At 42.5% G+C, this 20028-nt stretch overlaps 1 protein-coding gene across 1 annotated transcript in view; it reads right to left on the bottom strand.

The window, feature by feature from the left end:
- Nucleotides 1-1323: 1323 nt before the first annotated feature.
- PAPOLA (poly(A) polymerase alpha) overlaps nucleotides 1324-20028 on the bottom strand; it is a 76300-nt gene continuing 57595 nt past the window's right edge. The window contains exons 17-23 of the mRNA XM_044437160.1: nucleotides 18438-18559; nucleotides 17791-17933; nucleotides 16143-16243; nucleotides 8867-9087; nucleotides 7036-7098; nucleotides 4124-4201; nucleotides 1324-3531 (exon numbers count right to left, since the gene is read on the bottom strand). Of these exons, the coding sequence (XP_044293095.1) occupies nucleotides 3436-3531; nucleotides 4124-4201; nucleotides 7036-7098; nucleotides 8867-9087; nucleotides 16143-16243; nucleotides 17791-17933; nucleotides 18438-18559 (824 nt within the window). The 3' untranslated portion in view covers nucleotides 1324-3435. The remainder of the gene's footprint in view (nucleotides 3532-4123; nucleotides 4202-7035; nucleotides 7099-8866; nucleotides 9088-16142; nucleotides 16244-17790; nucleotides 17934-18437; nucleotides 18560-20028) is intronic.

Below are 20028 nucleotides of genomic sequence, written 5' to 3'. Positions count from 1 at the left end.
TGATTAAAGCAAATGGAAATAATTGTTAATGCTATTGTATTTGAGAACATGAACAACAAATAGATTTTCATTTGCTGAAACTCAAATCTTAGCAAACTGACTATGTGGTGAGAAAGTGAAAATACATAATTCAAGATGATATAAATTGGGTGGGAGGAGGTTTGGAATTTGTACTCATCTCAAGTATCCAAATTTGTGTAAGGGGATGTGTATGAGTATAAATGAAACACACGGCGTAAGATACTAGATGTGTATAGTGTGCTGACGAACAGCCAGTGAACTTGCACTGGATTCTGAAGCTGTTCAATCAATAGATACACCTCACACAATCAAACATTTGAGCCAGATTGAAAGAACTGCAGGTGGATCTTTCAGTAAATGCCTGAGTCTCTGGCAATGCTTGGACATTTCTTAGCCACCCGTTACCCCTTGTCCATCAGCTTTCAGAGACACACTCTGCAGTGGCACTGAGTAACACATGAAAAGCTGTACTTCATGCAAACCAATCTCAACACTTTCTACTAAAATGTAGAGGAATTCTTTTAATAACCTAACAATAAAGTGCTAGGTTAATATAAGCTCTAAGTAAATTCAAAATACTATTTGCACTACTGTTTTAAGGTTAAGTTGAGACTGTTCTCTACTAAAGTGAAAACTGATGTAACTATACAACATTGAAGAAGCTACCCATATGAAAGCTTAAGTGAAGGATGCTCACATAAAACAAAATATTACACAGGGTGAAAGCAAAAATGACTGCAGAGCCCTGAAGGTTCACCCGTTTTTATTCTAGCCTGTAAGCCATTGGTAACTGTGGTTAAGTGGTAGATGGTTTCCGGTAGTTCTTTGTTATCACCCTAGTCAGTTCCATCCACTGAAACAAAGGAAACAGTGCCATCTGCTGGTAATACAATAATTCGATGCTTTTTACATCTAAAAACAACATAAATCACAATACTTATGGTTCAAATATTGAATGTAAAAAGCAAAAACAGACTGTTAAAAGCTTAAATGTACCCATTCTCACTGTTTGTTTCCACATGATCTTCCACCATTCTAAGTCACAATGTACATGAAAATAAATAATAGGTACCCTGCTTGATCTTTTGAAAAATAAAGTAAGCCAGAAAACAGCATTTTTCCCTTTTAACAAATTCAAACTGAACACATTGTTAACCAGTACATTTTAAAACAGCTTCTATTTACTGAATACTTTTCTCAACATCATTTATTTAGATTTCCCAATTAGGAAATGACAATGAAGTTAATTTGACAATTTAGAGACCCTGCTATTTTACACATGTGAAAGAAGCCAAGCAACTGTGGGATTGTGCTGTTTTTTTATTGTTTTCCATGGAGAAATACATCATCTGTTTACAAAATAGCTCTTGAAAAATACAAGGAGTACAGATACTATAAAACAAAGCAACTCCAGTCATGAGACACCTACGTACATCATGCGAAAGCAACAGTCTGATCTCCAGGTTATGAAAACTAGAATTAAAAAGTCACTATACAGAAAAGATTCCAAGTGCCCAGCTTGGCAAAACTTGGGTGCAGATACATGAAACGTTTAATAAAATGAAAAAAAAAATCCTGATGTGTAAACAAAACAAGACTAAATTTGTGCCTGGCAAGTTCGATCTAAACTCCATAGCTACACAAAATACACAGACAGCTTGTACACTTCAACTGTTAGTTAAACCTTTTGGACTGGGTGGCAAGGGAGATGGGGAAGGGGGAGAAGAGGGCATGGGGCATGTTAAAGAGGTGGAAGGCTAGATCACGGGAGGCAGTACAGGGCAAGGACAAGAAATTTGTATACTAGACAACGTAGACAAAATGGCAGAAAATAAGATCTTGGTTACTGCACAGATGGGGAGGTAGGGAATAAGCTACAATCTCTTGACTTTGGAAAATTAACTTATAGGGAAAGGGGGAAGAGCAAGTAATTTTACTTTAACATGGAAATGCACATGTAGGATTGAGCACAATGCAGGGAAGGAATTTATTAAACATGCTGATCAGAAAATATGGGAAGGGTAATTTAACCATCCCACTTAATTTTGACTGAATCAAAGTTACATAGAATGTGTTATCTCCATCCGATAATCACTGGCATTCCTCACTTTCTGCTGCTTAGTCATGAGTTTTTCTCATTTCTTTAAACAAAGTTGCTGCTAATAATTTTACAGCTCTACAAAACAAAACGAAGACATTTGGGCAAGGAGAGCTTATCAGATCTTTTAAGTGGCTGCTAGAAATGTGATTTTAAAAAAAAATTCAGAAAGTAAAACTACTTTCAGATGTGCTATCTAAAAAGAAAACTGTTAAAATCCTAGGGTAGGTAAGATCTGCCTTTATATTTAAAATCTGAGGTGCTTGTAATGCAGACAAGGACTTTTATGGAGTGTACAAAACTCTTATATTTAGTGATGAAAAGGCCTTCAAGACAGGGTTATGCTTCACAGGCACACTTTATTTACGCAGTTTCATTAATGGGGGGGGGCAGGGGGAGAAAATGGACCATTTTGCCTAAAGGCTACAGAGTTATAGGGCTTATGTTATCCATCACAACCCGTTAAAAGAAGAAATGCCAGCATTTGACTGACATTAGTCCTATTTTGCGCATACAAACTGAAGCACAAGTTTAAATACAAGAGCTTCTTTTTCCCTCCAAGAAATAAGGTAACGGCAAGGGAATAAGGAGACGGCTTGATTAGCTCAAGGAAAAATTATTTGCTTTTTGACAGCTGATTTGTATGCACCATAAAATAATCCCATAAATAAAAAAAAAAGACCACTTCTTAATCATGCCCCATCAGATAACTGACACCTGTTTTCTCAAACTTACAACCTCAAGATTTGACATTTTCTTTTAAGGGTTTACTGCAGTTTAATGGTCACGGAGCTAGATACAGAGCATACTTTTACTTCCAGTATACAATATATCAGGCCGATCTCTAATTTGAAGGTCACAGATATTGAAGAATCGCTTCAATAAAAATAAAATCTATCAAGCTGAAGCGCTAAAATTAGTCATATTCCAATAAAAAAGTACATAAAAGTGCATTTAAGGGATTCTTTTGCCAGTTTTTAGCTCTTATTTTTTTCTTCCAAACTATGTATATCAACATAAACCCAATCAGTAAGTCAAGTATGGCTAGAAATAGTATTCCCATTCCTTTTTTAAAGGCAGTAATCCTTTGAAGTATTTAATGTAACTGTTGCTAACACATTAATAGTACTCCTGGCTTCACATATTAACCTGGACTTCCAGATCAAGTGATTATAGCCCAGCAAGGGAAGTGCACAAAATATACCTAAATCCATCTGTGTTCACATTCTTGTCTTGCACTTTCTGTTCTCCATTTCAGCATTAGAAGACAACTGGTTGAATTGGCAGATACTGTTTATGGACCCCTGAGGTTGGTTTTACCGATTCAATCTTAGTTTTATTGAATTTTTGATAACTGGAATAGGATTTGCAGGGAGAGCAGGGATATCTGAAAGGTCTGTACTGGGCATTTTCTGAGTGGGGAAAAAAGTGAGAAAACAATGTTAGACATATAATTTACCACAAAAGGAATTAGGAATATGTTACCCAAGTCTATTTTATTGTTATATTCTACACCTATCAGGACTGTTGCAGTTGTATAATAAACTGTCCTTTGTTATTTACATTTAAATAGCTACTAGGTGTGTCATTAAGGTACTAACAATAACGTAACGTTTACAAAGATCAATGCCAGTTTCAACAAACCTATGCTCTCTCGCTCTTCCCTTGCTGCCTGTTTTGGTGATCTGGGCACAGTGGCACAGTGTGGTGGCACAGTGTATCTATCACCAGTGAGAAATGTAACCAACCAACCATTATGCTAGGCTTTCTACAAAGCTGTGGAATCCAAGCGCCACACTATGGAAACTGTGCTAATGTCTTTCAGCTATGCTGCAAAAAACAGTAAACACCCCATCTCCAGCAACAAAACACTAATCCACATCAAAGCTGTGTGAGACTGGCATTCATATCACTGTAGTACTCAAGTGCTCTGTAAGACCTGCAGTTATTAATGTTGTCTACAATTTCCTACTACAAAATATAAAAACAGTTTCGCTCTAGTACCTGAGGAGCTTGCAGAGATACTGTTGTCTGAAGAGTTTCTGGTTGAGAGGCCATATCTGATTCTGCATCAAGTAGTTCCTGAAAAGGGGAAACAAAAACAGTATTCTAGTACATCTTAACATAATGGAAACCTGTAATTCTATGTTGAGTTGCTCGCCACTGTAATGTCAACATGACCTGCACCGCTGCAGCAAGTATCTGGCACTATTTTACTTGCTGCATCAGGACCTGAGCCTTGTCCAAAAGAGGTCTTGCTGTTTCCATTCTGAGAGACACCTTGCATAACGTGGAGGAAGAGAACTGTCTTCCATTGTTATTTAATCTGAAATGTTAGTCGTTACTGATTTAAATCTGTGTGTACTTGTGTGCTGATCAGTTTCAGCCAACATGGCAAAAGTTTAGGTAGATCACAGGAGTCAGGATGTCTACCTAGGGGGTCAAATCTTTGCAGGAGGTCCAACTGAAGGTCAGAAAGAGGACACAGGAAAGAGAGATTTGGGTTGGAAGGGAACAAGAACTACTCTCATCATCAAATGCAGTTGGGAAGGGAAAAAGTAACTACTTTTTAAGATACAGTCTTTTTAAGGTATTTTATTTGTTATTGCATACTTGGATAATTCTATTACTAGGAAGCCCTAGTAAAAGAAAATGACAGGGAACCAGTGACTTTCCAGATATTATTGGACTTAAAGTTCCATCAACCCTGGTCACTATCGTTCATAGCTGGGGATTATGACAATTGTAGTCCTGCATCTGAAGGTCCACAGATTCAGCACCCCTGCTGCAAGTGAATAAAATTAAGTCTATTGATGGCTATTTATCAAGATGATCATACACTGCATCCATGTTCAGTGGCAATGTTCTTCTGAATACCACTGGATGGGGCCAACAGTGGCAAATGCCTTTTGCCTTCATGTCCTACATGTGAGATTCCCAGAAGGATCTGATTGGTCACTCTGAGAAACAAGATACTGGACCGTATCAAGGGTGGGTATAGCGCATGCCTGTGTGTGGCTGTCCAGAAGCTTTTCTGCCAGAATTTGGTCACACCAGCCAGCCAGCCAGCCGCTCCCAGTGCTGTAGGGCGGTGTTTTTCAGGCACCGGATTGCCAGCGTTTCCTGGTGGGCCATGAAAGAGCCACTGCTGTGTGTGCGCACGGCAGTGGCATCTCACTCACCAGAACCAGCATGGGGCTAGCTGCGCTTTGGCTGCCGATTCCCCACCTCTTCCTCAGCTGAGGCGGCTGGGGAGGGGAGAGGCAGCTCAACAGGAGTCCAGCTGGGAGCCACACCATCCACCCTCTGAGTAGAGACCCAAAGACTGGGTCTTTTCCTTTCTCTGCTGCATTTTCTACCCAGAAGGGAAATGCAGAGGATTGTGCCGAGAGCGTGTATGGGGGTCTGAGTGGGTGGGGTTTGTTCTATTTCATTATTTAACATTATGAATATTATTGGATTAAGTAACTTGGTTTGATTTTGTACTGCTCTGCTTTTGATACTGTATTTGAATTTGTATTTGCTATGATAATAGTATTGCATTTATATTGATTTTGTTTTTTGCTATTGTAAACTTTTAATTAAGTATTCTTGAAAAGAAGAAATAGCAGATTTCACGGTAGCCTTATTTGAATTACATATTGCTCTCTAAAAATTTCAGTTGTATTCAATTACATTTAATTTCAATATTTTATTCTTTTATTAGCATTTTTACAGCTCAGTTTCTGGTTATTTTAGGAAAGAAATCATTTTTGGTACTATATTTAAAAGCTAACACACAAACTACTATATTGCATATATAATGCATTTTATTTCTTCCTCAGTGGTCCCTGAAATAATTTTCCTTTTTTTCCAGTCCCCAACTGTAAAAAGGTTGAAAATCACTTTTGTAGGGTAAGACGACAAGTGAGTATGACCCAATGTGTACCCTCCCTTCCCTGGAGAATTGGGTCAGTACCACTGGGATAGGGCAATGTTAACCTCATTTTTATTGATTGATTGATTGATTGATTGATTGATTGATATCCTGTCTTTTTCCTACAAAGGGCTCAAGGCAGCTTACATCATTCTCCTCCTCCATCTTATCTCCACAGCAACAACCCTGTGAGGTAGGCTGGGCTGAGAGTCTGTGACTGGCCCAAAGTCACCCAGTTGGCTCCATGGCTGAGCAGGGACTAGAATCCAGATCATGAGTCCCAGTCCCATGCTCTTAACCACTACACCACACTGGCTCTCCATTCATGTGATGCTACTCAATGCCACAGGAATGCAGGGGAGGTTAGAGCAAATGTATGAGGCCCCCAGCTACCCTAATGCCTTATATCATTTGATCTGAGGGAAATCGCCCACCTCTTTGGTCTGATCCAGCAGTGCAGCTCTTATATTTTTAAGCTGCTAGGGCTGTCAGAAATGCAAAATGTGCAGTTCATTGTTTATAGTCCAACAACAAATATGTTCATACTACATTAAGTCTTTTACTTTTCTCCCAGTACATCTCAAAGACACTTTACTTTGGGAAGTAGCCACAACAGGATGTTGTGCAACTGAGCACTCCTGCTGGTTCCATTCTCAAAATAGCACAAACTGCTTGTGCATTGGATATTTAACACTTGCTACAGAAAGTCTTGAAATGAAAGTAAGCATACATTTATGGACCGAGACAGCTTAGTAGAGCTTCCTTCCGCAAACTCTGCTGGCCTCTTCCATCCCAGAAACTAGTGTTTCTTTTCGTTTGCGGCAGCTTCCAGAAGCACTAGATCTCTATTGTGCACGAGGCAAGTTTTGGTTGCAGAATGGAACTGAGGCTGCTGCTGTGGAATTAGCAGTGACCCATCATTTCATGGGACACTGACGCTTATGTTTAAATGAACTGTTGAAATCCAACGTATTACACTCATACAGTTTAAGAAATTTACCTTAGTTTCCATCTTATCATGATCACTCATTTCAAGACAAGTAGCATCTTCATTCACTTCATCCTACCACAGAACAGAACAAAAATCACCATAATGACTGCACCTAGATACAAAAATAAACCTACTGACCAGAATTGATCAGAAATAGTTCAACACATAGATCCATTGAGCTGCAGAGCAGCATAAAGTACTTTTATCTTCTCCAATGTTTGAATTGGAAACAATTAGATGCAGATGTTTAGTTGGATCAAACAACTGTGAGAATAAAAATAGTTATGAACAGTGTTTCTTATATGCTACCACAAGTGCTTGCAAAAATGTTTATGGTCAGTTCTCATCTTTAGATTAAATTTAGGCATCTGATAGTCATTTGGCTTCCAATTTCTCCATAAACATAAGCTAATCTCAGGCACTGGTGATACATTTAACTGTCAGGTATTTCCTCAATTTAATATGGCTATAATCTACTGTATAGTTCAATACTTGACAAAATTCCATGAAACCAGTTGTTTGGGGGAATTTTTATTGCTGCACACTTTTTGTTGGTTTCACTGTTTTTATGACAATTTTAATTTTTGCTTTGCTTGGCTGGGCATTCTTATGATGGTAAAGTGCTACATTTGCAGTTAGCAGTGGTGAAGACTGCTTAGCCTAGGCTGCTCTGAGTTTCCAATGAGTCTCTCAGAAACAGAGAAGCAGACTTCCAATAAAACTGTTCAGTGCAATGATCAAGCTATTCTTTTCTTTGTTTTCTTTTGGGGCTGAGCAGTATCCTGTAAGGAGACTTAAATCACAATCCTATGCATGCCCACAGCATTTATTGGAACTTATGGTCCTCAAGTGCATGCACAGGCCTGCAGGCTTAGCTTGAGAGCAAAACAACCCAGAACAGGAACACAGAAGCTCTCAAAGACTGACCCAAGTGAAGGTGCTTTAGTCTGCTAAATATATCATGCTGTTTCTTGAAAGCAATGTTATATAACTTTGTATGTGTCCATTTTTTTCAGAAAGTTTCTTCCGAGAGGCTGCTCCCAGAGAGCTCCCAGTTAGTTTTTGATAATAAAAAGTTTGAAAATTTGGTACAGGGCAGCTTAATGGGAAATTGCTACCGCAGATGATTTATTAATTTTCTCTAAATTTGCTTTTTAAAAAATGCTGGCTACACCACATTAGCAAGCTGCTTTCTCAATCCATGTGAACAGGTGGAGAGAGGGCTGGCAGGGTTGGGTCACTGAAGGCAGCTGCTCAGAGAAAGATTTGGTTTGTGTGTAGATGATAAATACCACAACCATGGTTTCGTAACACAAGTTTCACATACTCTGGAATCACTCAGAATATCCAGAGAATAGGAGAAAGTAATTCGTAATTGGAAGGTTGTAAAATGAGAATTGAAGCAAAAGTGTAAAGTGTTCAGTTTATAGTGCAGGCTTTCCATTTATAGTGCAGGCTTATTCCTATGTAAGCTTTGCCTGGTCAAATGTGCATCTTATTCATTGGTCACACAAACAATTAGCTGTCATCAATAACTTATGGGGATGTTTACATGGTAATTAAACCCACAATGAAGCTGTGGTGTGTGAATCTATCATTTATTGCATCATACAATCCTGCTGAACAAGGGCTTTACAAGGATTAAGCACTCTTGCATGAACGGTGGACTGTTTTAGGGCTGCTGAAAACTCACATAACCCAGGCTTATCAGATTCAAGAAAAAAAAGAAGAAAATAAGCAGGAATTGCACATGCAGTGTAGAATCTGTGGGCTTTGCGATTCATCCAAACACAGTCTTATCACCTGGCCTAGCAAAATGTACAAGAAACAAATAAAATACCTCTTCAGTCTTTATTTTTTTGGGAGACTCTTCTTTATGAGGAGATGATGTCCGCTTCATACCTGCTACAGGGCTAGTTATTTTAGTTGCAGTGTTTCCTGAAGGTCTCTGTGGTTGGTTGACAAGACGGGTTGAAGAAACTACTCTAGAAATGGTAGGCTTTGGTGGTGGAGAGATGGCTGGCTGTGTGGCAGTTTGAGGAATGCTTTCACTTGAAGTACCTGGGGAAAAATATTTTTATAATCAGTGTAATCAAATATTTATTCTATGACCAGTTCTATGCCCTTAGCACTAATAAAACAGTACAGAATTAGAACTGCTTGAACACAGACCTCTTTTTCTTCTGTGTTCAAGGCATCCAAGTACCACAGCAGGGAGAATCACATTTTATGATATGGATAATCTTTTTGCAAATTGAGCAAAACTTAGTATGGTTTCTTGTATTTCACACTATCCATTCTGCAAGATTTGCTATTTTGTACAATTTATTCTGATTTTTCAGAAAAGTAAGACCAACCCTCAACCACTTCCAAGATTCCAGCAGATATTCCTGGCACACCTTAAACATTACTTGGAATTTTAACTATATTAAAACACAATACAACTGACTGTGTCCTCAATTATAAGAGGCATTGATATTGGAGGTCTCTGATCTTCCAGTGCAGGGCAGAAGCACAGGCAGAGGTGATCACCACCCACCACTCTGCAATTTTTATTAGGTGGATTTATTTCCCATCTAATGAAGGCATTACAGAGAGGGAGGGAAGATGCTAAGAATTCTAAACCCTGGTCTTTTTGGTCCCCTCTCTTTTTCCACTCACAGCAATGGCTCTATTTCCCCTCTGAGGTGTCATTTCAGAATTCAGAGGATAGCTGGTTGCAAAGAGAAGGAGCCTCAGATCTCCAACTACCCCTTCTGAGGGTTGGGAAGGTGGAAATTTTTGGTATCCCATGGCTCCTCAGTCAATGTCTAAGGGCCATAGGAATGCTTCTTAAATATATTTGAGAATGTAAGCTTTTTTAAAAAAATCATTTAAGTTACTCTTAAATTGCATTGTTTGGATTGCTAGAACTTTTACTAAAACACTGAGAGGTGGTTTGTTTGTTTATAATTGAATGTATAGCCCATTTTAACCAATAGTCCAGGAGGAGGTATATTAAGTACATAACCCTTAAAACTAATAACTTATGAATATTTAAGTTATATTAAGCATATAATATACCTAGTATTATTATTCTTTAATTTGCTTTTATGTGTAAATTGTATGGTTGAGTACACCCTGGGCTGAAGTATAGTTTATAAAATTTTAAAAACAAATAAAATAAGTATTTTCACTGCCCCAAAGACTAACAGCTTGCTTAAAAAAAAGTTCAAGTTTTCGGGAAGATGAATTCTCAAACTCTATGCCCACCAAATTACAGTATTTGCATAGCCTTGCTTAAAGGCAGGTTTCCAAGCATTCAACATGAAAATTATTTAGATCATGCCAAGCATTAATGTAACAAAACATGCCACAAAGCATACAATTTTGTACAGAGCTGTGCTTCCAGGAGACTTAATGTGGCATTTAGAAAATAAATTCCTAACCTTCCTTGTTATTGAACTTTGAGAAAGGTTTTAAGGTGCCACAGATAATACCTTTCAGTGTCAGAACTCCATTGCAGCAACATTGCCATCTGACTGCAACACTGTATTTGATTTTAAAACCACAGTATTATGCCTGGCTTCAGTTGGAGGGTACTTAGCAGAGATCTAGATGCCTTGACAAAGGCTTGGAAGTACTCTATCTCTGACATGCCTTAGGAGCAAATTCATTTACGCTATTGTCGAAGGTCAAAAAAACAAAAACAAAACCCCAAATTGCATTCCCTAATGCGAAAACACTGAATAATACTGAATAGCTGGTTATATAACAACCATTGTTTATATACTCTATAACTATACTAATGTATTGTTGTCCACATACTGCAGATGTGTTGCAGGTCCTAAGTGAAAAAATGACAGAGCTTTCCAAATTATCTGCTGGATTATCTTGGAAGAAGAATGCCCTCTGATCTTTCTGGATAAAAGGAGTCAGTGCAGGCAGTGGAGTGAACGTGCATGGACTGGAAATGGGAAGAGGCCAGGGGAACACACGCAGCCCCACCGCCAGAATCCCAAGTTCTGCTGGCTCCACTTCAGACACCATCTTACGAAGAGCAAACAGAGTGCTTAAAAGGTTTTGAATCACTCAAGAGCATTTCTGCTGCTTGTATTTTGGCAGCCTGATCAGGCTGTCATGTCAAAATATGACAAGCTGCGAAGTATACAGAAAGACTTGCACTGAAAACCTGTTTTTCTAAAGTGGCAAACCACTAATGATTTTAGGAAAAAGCAGGTTGCTTACCTGTAACTGATGTTCTTCGAGTGGCCATCTGTGCAGTCACACATATGGGTACTGCGCCTGCGCAGTGCCTGTGGCCGGAAGATTGACAGCTAACGGTTTTTGGTGGGAAGCTCCGCTCCCCCCCACCCCGTGGCCTATAAAGAGTGGAGCGTCCGCCATTTTGTTCAGTCTTTGCGACCAAACGTACGCTATCTTATTGAAAAAACTTTGTTTGTTTGTTTTGATGTTGGTACCGTGAAAAAGGGCATAGTCGGTACCGAAAGATGCATTCACTCACCGACACCGAGCGGTCGATGCATCCACTCACCGACACCAAGCAGGGCCTTGTGGACGGCTTTAAGGCAGAGTCGATGATATGCTGAATATCAGGGTGCAAAAACGTCAGATTCGGATCCGACGGGTCTTGTCTTGAACCGGATAGTACAGAGAGACCGGGGGGGGGGGGGGAAGCACCCGAGTGATTGGGTTCGACAATTGGATCCGAGGTGGTTGAAGTCATCGTCGGTACCGACGGATTAGTAGATGCTGTCGGATTCGTAATTTTCGAAACCGTTGTCGGCACCGATGGAACGTCAATCATTGAATTCGCCACGCTGTTAGGTTCAATGAGAGCAAATCCGGGTGGCGAAGTGTGCCATCCACCTGTGTTATAAGATATGGGAGCGATGGAAGATGAAGAAATTCCCCGTGAGAGATGTCGAGTAGTTTCGCAAACCATGCTTGACGTGGCCACCAAGGGGCAACTAGTATCCCCGATGCTTGGTCGTGCACTATCTTTGCTATGATCCTCATCAGAAGAGGGATCGGAGGGAAGGCGTACAAGTTCATATTGTTCCAAGGGATCATGAATGCCTCCCCTAGGGATGCGTTTCCGATTCCCACTCTCGAACAGTAAGCCTCGCACACCCTGTTCTGTTGGGTAGCAAATAAGTCCATGTCGGGAAACCCCCAGCGCCGGAAAAGGTGGTTGCGCATACGGGGATCCAGTTCCTACTCATGAGGTGAACATGTGCCTGCTGAGAAGATCCACCTGCACACTGTCTACACCAGCTAGATGAACAGCCATCAGCGTGATGTGTCTCTGGATGCACCAGTCCCAAATTTTCATAGAAAGCCTGGCTAGAGTCGGTGACTTTGTTCCCCCTTGCTTGTTCAGATAAAAGATGGTAGCTATATTGTCCGAAGTTATCTGAACGATCTGATGATGAAGGATGTCCTCGAAAGAGCGCAGGGCTTTGAAAACTGCCAGTAGTTCTAGGAAGTTGATATGATTCGTGGATTCTAGACGATTCCACGTACCCTGGGTAGATAGGCCGGAGCATATCGCTCCCCATCCTAGAAGAGACGCATCGGTGCCAAGGGTAATCATAGGAGGTTGCACCCTGAAGGGGACTCCTATCGTAAGATTGGTCTGTTCCAACCACCAACGCAGAGAGTGAAGCACGGAAGTTGGGATCCGAATCAGTCTCGACTGCGGATCTCTTTGAGGATGGTACACCTTGTTGAAAAAGAGTTGCAGTGGGCGAAGCCGAAGCCTGGCATGTGGAACTACGGCAACTGAGGAAGCCATATGCCCCAGGATCCTCTGGATAGACCTCGCCGGGACCGTTCCCTCTCGTCGGATTCGATGGATGTGGCGAGCAAGAGTCTGTTGTCTGTCCTGAGGGAGGAAGGCTTTTTCCAACGTCAAATCCCAACAGGCTCCAATGAAGGTGAGCGTCTGTCTTGGGAGAAGATTTCTCAGTATTAATACGTAGGCCTAGGCTATTGAGCAAGGCACAAGTTGTATGGATGGCCGCAAGGAGTCCTTCTCTGGACTGTGACACCAACAGCCAGTCATCGAGGTATGGATAAATTTGTATGCCCTGGAGGCGCAGGAAAGCACAGACAGGAGCCATGCACTTGGTAAAAACCCTCGGAGCCGTAGCCAGTCCAAAAGGCAAAACTGTAAACTCATAAAGTTGGTTTGCAACCGCAAAATGAAGGAAACGCCTGTAACTTGGGTGAATTGAAATATGGAAGTAGGCGTCCTTCAAGTCCAATGAGGCGAACCAATCCTCTCTCCTTAGCAATGGCAAAATGTTTTGAAGGGTAGTCATATGAAACTTTTTCAGTACAATAAACTTATTTAAGTTCTGTAAGTCCAAAATCAGACGTAGACCACCATCCTGCTTAGGGACTGTGAAGTATCTGGAATAGAATCTGTGGAGTTCGTCAGATGGGAATACTTGACAAATCGCTCCTTTACGAAGAAGTTGATGTATTTCGTCGAGAAGTACCAGTGAACATGAAGTGGATTGGATCGGACTCGATGGAGGAACGATGTCGAATTCTATTCGATAGCCGTGTTGAACGATGGACAATACCCACTGATCAGATGTGATGGACTCCCAAATGGGGAGTTGGCTTCGAAGCCGATCCCCAGATGAGAGGGGGGTGGGTATTGGTGGAGCGTGAGGAATGGTTTGCCAGTTCCGTCAATGTTGCCTCCGATCGTCGAAACGACGGCAGCCTTGTTGGAAGCATAGTTGGGGCTGAGGACGGCGGCGCTGCTGTTGCTGGCGGTGTTGTGGCTGCAGCCTCGGTTGATATGATTGCCTGTAGGATGGACGATTCCAGGACCACTTACGTCTGGTGTGGGACTGTATCTCCATCCTGCGTGTTGTCATCCTCAATTCATGCAGCTTCTTGAGCTTGTGGTCGGTGCGAGAATGGAAAAGCCCGGATCCATCGAAAGGCATTTCCTTGATCTGGCGCTTGGTTTCCTCCGGAAAATTACAATTCCGAAGCCATGCATGCCTTCGGAGAGAAACGGCATCGACCAAGGCCCGTGAGTCAGTATCCACGTGGTGCCTCGCAATGGATAACTGCTGCATCGCGACCTGCCTGGCTTCCTTTATCAGGACCTTCGCGAGGTCACCCTGGTGGTCCGGGAGGGTGGAGGCGACGTTGTGCAGGCGCTGCATAATAAAGTATTGATACCTCGCCAACGTCGCCTCGTAATTTGATATACGGAGCCCCAGGCCTGAAGCAGCGTAGACTCGCCTAGCCAGGGAGTCTATTTTTTGGCCCTCTTTATCCCTCGGTGCCGTGTGCCCTCTCGCCGCTCTGCCCTGCGAGGATTCGACGACCGCAGAGTTTGGTTTGGGATTTCGGAGGAGGAAGGGGATGTCCTCCTCCTGAACCCTGTACATCGACTCATATCTCCTGGACGTCGGCTGAGGATGTGATGGCAGGTACCAGGGCTGCGTCATCGCCTGCCGCAAGGTGGTTATGAGCGGCAGGACGATGGATGTCGATTGCTCCCCGTGGACGACATCGTAGAACTTGTCCGTCGTCGGTCCCGGGCACTGGGCAGCGTCGATGTCCAGGGACTGGACAAGTCTAGACATCAGCTCCGCGAAGGAGATGTGGGACTCATCAGGTGACGCAGGACCCTGGGATGTCACAGTGACGTCCGGAGAGGTTGAGTCGACCTCCGAGTCGGCCGAATCGGCACCGTAGTAGGGTGGGGCTGAAGATGACGACTCTGCCGGGAAGAAGGAGCGGCTGCTTCCACCCTGTGGGGATCGAAGTGACGCCCGCCTCGGATCCAATGAGCGTGGTTGGTCACGGGATGGAGGAGAGGATCGTGCCCTGGGAGCAGGGTAGTACCCTACAGAGAGCGGATCACCCCAAGTATGGTAGTAGGGGTGACACCAGCTCTCTGGACGTTGCTCTACAGAGTGGCTCCTCCGGCTCCCCGGTGGGGACAGTCCAACGTCCACTTCCATTGTGACTGCGGGCATGGGTGTCGGTGACCTCGCCCTAGGAGGGGAGTCCTGGATTTCCCCATTGGATATTGAACCCTGTAGAGCTGGAAGGGGTGCAGGCTGGAGGTCAACCGCACGGCGGGGAGACCCTTGAGGAGTAACCCGCATAGCCTCCTGGAGGACCAGTTCGGGTGGAGTTGGTACTGTAAGCGCCACCGGTACCGAGGGGCCCATCGGTTCTGAGTCCCGATGTCGGGGACGGTCCGGACGGTCTGAATTTCTGGGTTACTTGGGAGGCTTGAAGACCTTCTCCTTCCTGGCCTTTTTATGGTCTGCCGACTTCTCAGATTCGGCATGCTTCCGCTTTTCATGCTTCTTTTTAGGTGAAGCAGAGGGAGCCACCAAAGCAGACGCACCTTCATCTGAAGGCCGTGAAGGTGGGGCCACAGAAGCGGAGCCAGGTTTTGGGATGGCAACAAGTGGGTCTGATTCCATCAGAGCCCGATCCCAAAGGAGTCTCTGGAGGCGGTTTTTGCGGTTCTTCCTGGCCTGCTTGGAGAAGGCCAGGCAATGCGCGCATTTATCCATCCTATGCCCCTCTCCCAGGCAGAGGAGGCATAGGTCATGCGGGTCAGTTAGTGCCATTTTTGATCCGCAGTCCGCGCATTTGCGGAAAGCCGCTCGCTGCGCCATCGCAGAAGAAGAAGAAGAGAGGGATAGTGCAGAGGGTAAGTATATATTTTTGTTTTTTAGATGGATAGATCGAAAGAAGAAATAACAACAGAAAAACTATGAGGAACAATGAACTGGGAGCAAGGAGAAGAAAAAACCGGGAAAGAAGGACAATCGAGAGCAAGGTAACAGTTGAAGTGAAAGTCGAAAGCGGCACGAGGCACAGTGAACGGCGGTCGCAAAGACTGAACAAAATGGCAGACGCTCCGCTCTTTATAGGCCACAGGGGGGAGGGGGAGCGAAGCTTCCCGCCAAAAACCGTTAGCTGTCAATCTTCTGGCCACAGGCACTGCGCAGGCGCAGTACCCATATGTGTGATGCACAGAGGCCACGACGAAGAAATAAAGATATAATGGATAAGCAATTTAGAAAAGTATTATTTTTACGATGGTATTGCTTTCTTACCCCCTGAGCTTTCACTGGAATTTGTTTGTGGCACAGTGACTTCAGAAGCCTGTATGTTGGTCACCGATGCTGCCGTCACAGCTGGAGCAGGACTGCTTCTGCTAAAATGTTGAGAGGAAAAAGGCAGAATATATGCATCAGTTCTAATACGCCTATGCAACTTGCCACCTACCAAGCTAAAAAGCTCAATTACATACCAAACCTGAGGCTTGCTGGCCCCCAGACTTTACTATCTTCTTAGGTCTACAAAAACAGGCTGCTTGAACCTGCCCGAGCAATACATAGCTAACAAACTGTACTCAGTGTGGTCAGTCACCATTTCTATTCATCTGAATCAAATAATACACTGAGCGGGGTCAGTAACACAAAGCAACTCGTTCTAGATTATTTCACCCATAGTAAGCTACAACACGTGTGCACACCAAACTGCATAGCCAACCACCACTTGGGGATTGTGTCGTGTCAACTGGGCAAGCATCAGCTATGCAAGGGTTAAGCTAAAGCAGACTGTGAGTTATGCCAGAGTTGTTTTACTCTTGTATAACTCAGCCTCACTCTGTCTGACTGGCGACTACATACTTAAAATGGCAGGCACAGACAACCTACACAGACCATAGCCTCACTAAAGGTAAAATAACCAATGGTGAGCTGTCATGTTGTCCAAACAGTTCTGTACAACAGCCCAATCTGCACAGCTGCCACAGCTTAAACAAGCTACAGTGTAAAGATAAAGTTTTATTCCTTTGGTGTAAGTATGCCCAAGCAGAAATCCACTCAGAATCCTTTTGCTAGTGCAAAAGTGAGGGGAGAGATAAAAGGTAATTTTTTTCAACCCCTCCCTCCCTCTGCAGTGCCCTAAGTCACTGGATGGTCCCCTATCACAATGGGGTAGATTATCAGGGGACACACGGGACTATAGAAGAACAGAGAAACTGGGAAAGACTGCAGTCTCTTCCATAATCCCTCAGACCAAGATGTATGAAGAAGCCCTGTGATAGTCTTTCGATAGATCCAATGCATTGTTAGGGTTCAAAACTCCCGAAAGCTAGAATTACTTATACCAAGTTTACTCAGAGCCATGTGCAAACTGACCTGAGTAGGACTTCCTGTGGAATCTATGCTGTCAAAATTGGTTAAGGCATAGGTTGCAGTAGACTAATTTAATACATTTACCATTTCATGTCTCCAGTTTGATCTTCCTTGCAGTTCTTTGTGAAAAAATTCAAGGAGTCAGACAGGAGTCCTATTTCAGCCCTCTGACATGCAGCAGAGAACATGCACAGCAAGCATGAAAAATTACCTCCTTTTACAAGATTAGCGCTAGATTTTGCTTTGCTTGAACTCAAAATTGCCTCCTTATTACATGTTTCAAATAGAAAGATGGTGGCAATTCTATCCAAGTCTAACCAAGATACTTCCATTTGTACTTTTCTTTGTACTTAATCTGTCCAATAAAAAGACCAAGTATGAAGGAAGGAATGTGGAAACTTGCCAAGTTCAAGAAGTGCATGGCTTGTAAACATATGGCAATGGCATGATGTGGCAAACCAGTCACAGCTGGTTGTATAAGCTTACTTTCTTCTTTTTTGATTTGTATAAATTCTGCATCCTGCTAGTATTCTTGTTGTAAACCAATGGAGAAACATACCCCTGAGAGCTTCCAGAACTGTTCAATGGACTTGTCTTCATAGCACTGGTTGGAGAAGGCACAGATGTGCTGTTATCACTGTCCATAGATAAATCTAGGCTGCTGTCATTCAGTGCTGTTAACCTGACTCCTTCTGTTGAATGCTGCAACCAATGAGACAAGGTATTACAAAAGCTATTCAGAAGCAGTTAGCAAGTAGTGCTAATTTGAGAGAAGTGCATCTCATCAGACTTAGTGACATATCCAGAGATGGCAGAACAACTTTCTAAGTACAAACCAGAGAACTACTGCATAAGACTGAAACCATTTTTGACAGATGTTAACCCAGCCTCTCTCTCAATACCTCTAAGGACAAGATTTTTAACACTGTTTCTTTTAATTTATTCAAACTGTTGAAATTAAACTGCAAAAACACCATGAAATGTTCTATCAATTTAGAGTAGTACCCAAAACACCTACAAGTCAAAGATAATCCAGGAATGATAACAAAAGAGGACAAGAATTACTGCAACAGAATCTATGTATGCAATGAACACAAAGTAAGAATATTTCATGGCATGCATTAATATCAACAGAAACCTGGATATTAAAATAGAACGCACTTAACTTTACATTACATACAGTTTACATTTGTCTATTAACGTTACCTTTTTCTTTTTTTGAAGCACATGACTAGGTAGCAGTTGGTGAAGTTGCCGTCTTTTAACATGCATTGCAGCAATTTTCATATCCATCTCAAACATCTTGCTGTTTATTGCTTGCCTATAAACTATATAATTAGAAAAGCATTAAACTTGCGGAGAGCCATTACTTGTGCTGAAAGAATTCTGCATAATGTTCTGGTTTTGAAAAGAAAAAAGCATATTATTTTCCTCATTCCTGAGAAAAAGGAACACAAATAATGCTACACCATTATATGCTAGCATACAGTGGTTAATCCAGACTTGACCCTCTGCAAACTAAAATGCTTCTTTGGTTTGTGAACAGTACAGTAGATTCTTTCCAACTGAGAATGAGGGTGACCTTTGATTTTTGCCCAATTCCTCTTTCCTGCACCAGTCTCCAGCACTCATTTCCTACACTGTTAAGACAGTGACCCTCAGGAGCAGTCTTTGAAGGAACACAAAAGATTTTCAGGAGAGTAAGAGAAACAGTCAAAAATTGGTAGCCCTTCCCCTTCTCCAGGGTCAGCAAAATTGCTTAACTCTGCATCCAACCTGAAATAAAATTTTCTTTTGCTTTTCAAAAAGTATGTAAAGATTAATAACATTTTGCCACCAATACAACATTTCTGCCAAGGTGCCAGGGAGAGAGTTGTTACTCTGGGTACTTCATTTCTCTTCAAAACAGGCAGATCAAGATGCTTGGGGGATAAGGGAGAGATCATCTAGCTTCCCAGACTGGCCTGACTGGATTAGCAGGTAACAGGGATGATGATGATGATTTCATTTCCATACTGCCCATAGTCAAAGCTTTCTGGGCAGTTTAAAACAAGGTATAGAAACAATAAAAGATAAAAAATTAAAAGAATTGACATTAATTTTTAAGAAAAATCAAACATTAGAAAACAATTTTAAAAGACCCAGACAAGAATAAAAGAAAGAAAGATGAATAATTCCTCATGCCCCTGAATGACCCAGGGAGGTCTTTCAATGCCTCTGTACAGAAGGCAATCTTAATCTGGTGTCAAAACGATGGCAAATTTGGCACCAGGTGGGCCGCAGCAGGGAGGCTGTTCCAAAGATGGAGGGCTACCACAGAAAAGGCCTTCCTCTTAGCTGCCTCCCATTGAACCTCTTGAGCGGTTGGCATCTGGAGGAAGGCCCCAGTGCTGGAGCAGTGTGTCTGGGCAGATTGGGGTTGGGAGTAGTGCTCTAACAGCTACCGCGGTCCCAAGCTGTGTAGGGTTTTGTAGGTTAAGACCAACAAATTGAACTGGGACTACAAACATTCAGGCAGCCTATATAGGTGGGCCAAAATTAGTCTTATATGTTTGGACTTCTGGGTCCCAGTTATTAATCTGGCTGCCACATTCTGCGCCAGCAGAAGCTGCCAAACTGTGTTCAAGGCAGCCCCATGTAGATTGTGCTACAGTGAACTAATCTAGAGATTACCAGAGAATGGATTACTGAAGCCAGGCTATCCCTGTCAAGGTAGGGGTACAGGTGGGCCACCAGCTGAAGCTGAAAGAAAGCTCATTGTGAAACCAATGCCAGCTGAGCCTTGAGTGACAAAGAC

The sequence above is a fragment of the Varanus komodoensis genome, unplaced genomic scaffold (genome assembly GCF_004798865.1).
Source record: "Varanus komodoensis strain SLA01 unplaced genomic scaffold, ASM479886v1 scaffold3, whole genome shotgun sequence".
Classification (NCBI taxonomy): domain Eukaryota; kingdom Metazoa; phylum Chordata; class Lepidosauria; order Squamata; family Varanidae; genus Varanus; species Varanus komodoensis.
The sequence above is the reverse complement of the archived record's forward strand: the minus strand, read 5'-3'. Positions and strand labels throughout refer to the sequence as shown.